Below are 5,000 nucleotides of genomic sequence, written 5' to 3'. Positions count from 1 at the left end.
TCTAAAGACAGGTTCCAATGCTCACATGCCCATTGTAGGTGCTTCTGATGGTGGACAGGGGTTAGCGAGGGCACTCTGACCGGTCTGCGGCTGTGGAGCGCCATGCACAGCAATGTGCAATGCGCTGTGTTGTGACACATTCCTCCTGTAACCTTGATTAAATATTTCTGTGGCACAGTGGCCCTTCTGTCAGTTCAGACCTTACAGATTGATGAGCCCTGGGCGCCTATCATTCTGTCGACAGTTCATGGTCTGTCCTTCTTTGGACCGCTGTTGGTAGATACAAACCACTGCTGACCACAAGCTTCCCACAAGGCTTGTTCCGACCCGCTCAGCAAACCACAACACTTTGGCCCTTGTTAAAGTCGCATCCAACACGTCGACAATGAGAACCGACTGTTGGCCTACTGTCTAAGATATTCCAGACCTTGATAGGCACCACTGTTGAGATAACCAACGTAATTCAGCTCATCTGTTCATAGTGGTTGTAATGATTTGGCCCGTCAGTGTATATATTGAATAAAGAGGAATTCCACCAATTTGGTTAAAATTTCTGTTTAATTCAGTTGAAATGTGGGTCGTTCAGAGTGGTTTGATGTGAAACGGTTCACTGTAGAGAAGCTTAACGACTCAGATTTCTTTACAAATAAATCCATTCAATATACAAAACTAGTGAATCTACACATCTCCTGAGTTTTAATATGGAATCTTGATGATGGTAAAAAAAAAAATTTTTTGGGGGGGGGGGCTGTTTTTCCTCACAGCACCCTGCATGTGTCCCTGCACCATGGATGGATTTTAAGGCCACAATCTTCTCAAAACTATCACAAATCAATGTCTCAGTCATTAGGCAGTGAATTCATAACCATTTCATGTAGGAACTTTCCGTGAGGAGCTTTTAGAGAGGGACGTCTGGTTCCCATCACCACCAGTTTTGACTCTAGAATGGAGAATTTCTCTAGTACGGGTGGAATGCCCCTCTAAATGATACATTTTAATATGTAAGCTATATGGATAATAAATGGCTGGACATATCTTGAAATATGTCAATCATAATCATTCGGAAATAACATCTACAGAACATATAAATGGAAAAGAAAATATATTTTATTCCATCGTCATCTGCAACATGAGATAAACAGCAGGGTTCAAAACAAACACGTCCTCAGCGTACCCAGCCGGCATTCCAATTCAGATGCATATACCAGAACTTTATTAGAACAGTATGTGCTGTACATATTTTAAAAAATCAGTGCAACTTCAGGGCAGGTGCCGCCTTAAACGGACTCAAAGACCGAGATTTAATTCAGTTCGCACTGATGCAGTTAGAAAAACAAATTATACAACCACAATGCAACCAGACCGTAGCAAACGACCAAATTAAGAAAAACCATTATGCTTTGTAAACATTATTTATAGTTTTATACAAGCAGAAACTGCGGGAAGAAATGGTATTTTAAGGTCTGCGGCAAGTGGGGCTTCACAAAAAAAAAAACACCCTTTGCAGATTGCCTCAGGCCTTGCATGAAAATTTCATTGGCACATGTTGAATAGCAAACCCTGGTGGATAAAGAAAATCGTATTGCTGCTTCTTTCACTGAGTCACACGTTGGGAAAGTGAAAGGGAACGAGGAGGGGGGGTAAGGAATAAGGAGCCGGATGTTTCAGATGATTCCCCTTGATCCCTGTAGACGCCGGAGCCCACAGAACGGCATTCACTGTGTTTCTTTTCTTGTGATTTTAAATGGGTGTAGATATGGCTGTAAAATTTCAACAAGAACTGCACAGCTACCACGACATCGTCTTGGATTCGTACGGCAGATATGTACATTTTGTGCTTGCGCAGCAAATGCATAAAAAATTCAGCATATTCATAAACTTTTAAGGTATCATTTGATTTCAAAACATTAACTACCCTGTTTCCTCCACCTCTGCATATTCCGAGTTACTTTATTTACAGCATGGAGTGTCCCGAATGCCACGTTAAAGGAGCTAAATGTAAGCTTTGGGGGTCCGCTAATGGAATATGGTTCGTGGATGAGTTTGATTCTGCATAAATACCTTTTTTACTGTTTGCACGACGTTTGCACCAAACACACCACCATGCTTGGTGCATTTCTGTTAATGTAACATTGATGACATTAAATGACCAGAACTGTTTTGGTAATCAAGGGCATATAATGGTTTATGAAAATCTTATGAAGATCACTCTTAAATGTAAACATGGGTATCACATGTAGCTCCTTCAGTGGTGGCATGGCACAACCTGTAGTGCAAAATGTGCGTCAGTGTCTTTAGAGACACACACAAAAAGAGAACTTCGACTGAGTCAATACAACATCAGTATCAAAACGATGGTGAAGACCGGAGGCGGAATTACAGAAACTTCCTAGCTATAATGCTGTTCAGTCTGACAAGGTCAAGATAAGATTTTTCACAAATTCATATTAAAGATCTCATCTCACAGCATCTTGTCTCAAGTTTGGAAATCCAAAAGTATTCAATCAAGGTTGATAACCAATTATTTATGCTCCAAGCACCCGCTGATATGCAAATGTGCATAAAGACTTACTAAGGCTTTTGTAAGTTGTGGTAACATTAATTCTCCCACTAAACAGCCTCATCATTCACCACCATTCTGCAATATGAATAAACACAATGTCATTTTGGTGGTTAATGCTAGCTGCCTGTCACAGTTGCCTAAAGATACTAATTTTCTATTTTTTCGTAGAACTGCTAACAGTAGAAACGGAAGAAAACAGAAGTTAAGACACCGTCAGGATTGTCCTAAAGTTTGGACAATATTTCAGAAATTCGGTCAAGGATGCATCTGTAATCCTCTTTTCTCGTCAGGCTTTCGGACACAATTAGTTAATATTCTGTAATAGCTATTGTCTTAAATTCAGTCCTGAAGTCGTCATGGTGACTAAACGGAAAGGATTTCACCGATAGAATCTCTGTAATAACGGCTCCAGGTCATTTTCACAACAGGTGAAGAGAATAGGAAGTTTAAATTGTCGCATAGGTCAGTAAGTCATCAAGTATCTCAAATAAATGGCATGAAAGATTTCATTGAGCATGTAGATAATTTGGTAAATAAACCAAGAGATCATCCACATGAAAGAAATACCTCCACTGGAGACTTTGGAGAATACATGAGTTCAAACATCAGAGAGTAATCAGTTCACCTTTATATAACCCTTTACAGAGGCAAGAACTGGGGGAGGGGTACATATGTGGCAACTCAGAACTGAGTGAAAGTTGTCCTTTTTTCATGAACCTCCAAATAATCTGGCTCGAAATGAAGCTTGGCTTTTAGTTCCCAGTATTCACTCCTGTTGGGCTCCACGTAGACCGTGGCTGGCGCTGAGCAGTACACCATGGTCTGCTGTATCCTGTCTGGATGCAAGTACTGATGTCTGACATCAAAGTCTGGTGCATAGTGAGCCGAAACATGTGTAGAGTGCTTACACGGTAAATTGGCCCTGTAGGACGCCTGCTGGTCTCTCGCCAGGATGTCTCGGTAAAAAAAGCTATCGTCTTGCAGTGGAGACGATCTGTTGAGGGGATCTGGTGTGCAGGCACTGAATTCTGAGCCAACTGCGGTGCTCCCGACATCCTCGTCTGAGTTAGATGCCAAACCGCCATTTAGCTCATCAAAGTCTCTGTACCCTTCCCCTGTGGTGCCCTGACCTGGGCCATAGGGGGCTCTTTTGGATGTGCCCTCCACTGCAGGAGGGACGTACTCATACACATGACCTGCAGAAGTCCTGACCTTTGTCGCTGATCGGTCACTGTAAAGGGTGTTGAAGGAGCTCACATTGGCGCCCATGGAGGCGGCACGTTCGGCCTTCTTGCGCCGTTTCATCATGACCGCGAAAAGCCCGGCGGCGACGAATACGGACATGATGAAGATGATGAGCAATGCCAGGATGAGCACAGAGAGAGGGATTGCGGGATACTGTGTGTCGAAATCCAACGCCGTCTCCAAGGTGATGGTGCTGCCTGGGAAAGATTCCTCCGAGGGCGGAACAGCAGATGCAGGAACATTCGAGTTGTTTGGGCATAGATGAGAGGAATGAATGTAGCGCACATCCTCTCCTGACAGCCTCGGCGGAGATTCACAGATCACACTGTTCACCACAGTTCCGGCGCTGAGCTGCTCCAACCAGTTTTTCATCTCCACAATAGCACAGGAGCAATCCCAGGGGTTCTCAAACAGATCTATCTGCACAAGGGACGTCAGTTCCTCCAAAACACTGCCTACTGGCAGGTACCGAAAGTGATTGTTGCGCAGATTCAGCCGCGCCAGGCTCAATTCGCTGAACACTCCCAGGGGTAACGCTTTGAGCAGGTTGTTGTTGAGGAAGAGCAACTGAAGATTGGGTACCTGCTCAAAGGTGCCCGCTGCTATTTCTCTGATGACATTGTATTCCAAGTAAAGAAACTGGAGACTTTCTAAGCCGTAGAACATATCGTCAGTCAGGCGCTCTATTAAGTTTCCATTTAAATAAAGCCTACGCAAGTGCACCAACTCCCCGAATGCTCTGCTGTGAATAACAGATATCCGATTGTTCCCCAAGTGAAGCAAGTCTAAACCAGTAGCTTCTGAAAAGTCTGAACTGTGCACTGAAGGGATGTAATTTCCTGTGAGGTACATCTTTTTCGGGTTGTAGGGTTTGGGGTCTAGATCCGAGATGCGCTCAATTTTTCTCTCTTGACAGTTGACATTCAGGCCGAGATCTGAAATCTGGAGATTGCAAGTGCATGCGGCAGGACACTCGAGGGATACCGGGGATTTGGTCTGGTAAGCCACCATTGGGCCATAGTTCTGCGGCTTGCTCGAGGAGACCCGTGAGGTGGGTTTGGCGCGCAGCTTCCCTGACTGACGAGGGCTCTTAGTGGGCCGTGTAGAACGTTGGATGTTGGAGGAGGTGAAAGATGCAGTTGCTGCACCAGCAGCCGTGGTCCTGAAGATCCCTTCCACGCCAGCTGGTTCG

General features: G+C 44.3%; 1 protein-coding gene across 1 annotated transcript in view; it reads right to left on the bottom strand.

Moving 5' to 3' along the window:
* Positions 1–1,089: 1,089 nt before the first annotated feature.
* The window catches only part of slitrk5b (SLIT and NTRK-like family, member 5b), a 7,455-nt gene continuing 3,544 nt past the window's right edge, over positions 1,090–5,000 (bottom strand). The window contains exon 2 of the mRNA XM_017719371.2: positions 1,090–5,000. This exon is cut by the window's right edge and continues 875 nt beyond it. Within this exon, the coding sequence (XP_017574860.2) occupies positions 3,245–5,000 (1,756 nt within the window). The 3' untranslated portion in view covers positions 1,090–3,244.

Source organism: Pygocentrus nattereri, chromosome 6 (assembly GCF_015220715.1).
Source record: "Pygocentrus nattereri isolate fPygNat1 chromosome 6, fPygNat1.pri, whole genome shotgun sequence".
Classification (NCBI taxonomy): Eukaryota; Metazoa; Chordata; class Actinopteri; order Characiformes; family Serrasalmidae; genus Pygocentrus; species Pygocentrus nattereri.
The sequence above is the reverse complement of the archived record's forward strand: the minus strand, read 5'-3'. Positions and strand labels throughout refer to the sequence as shown.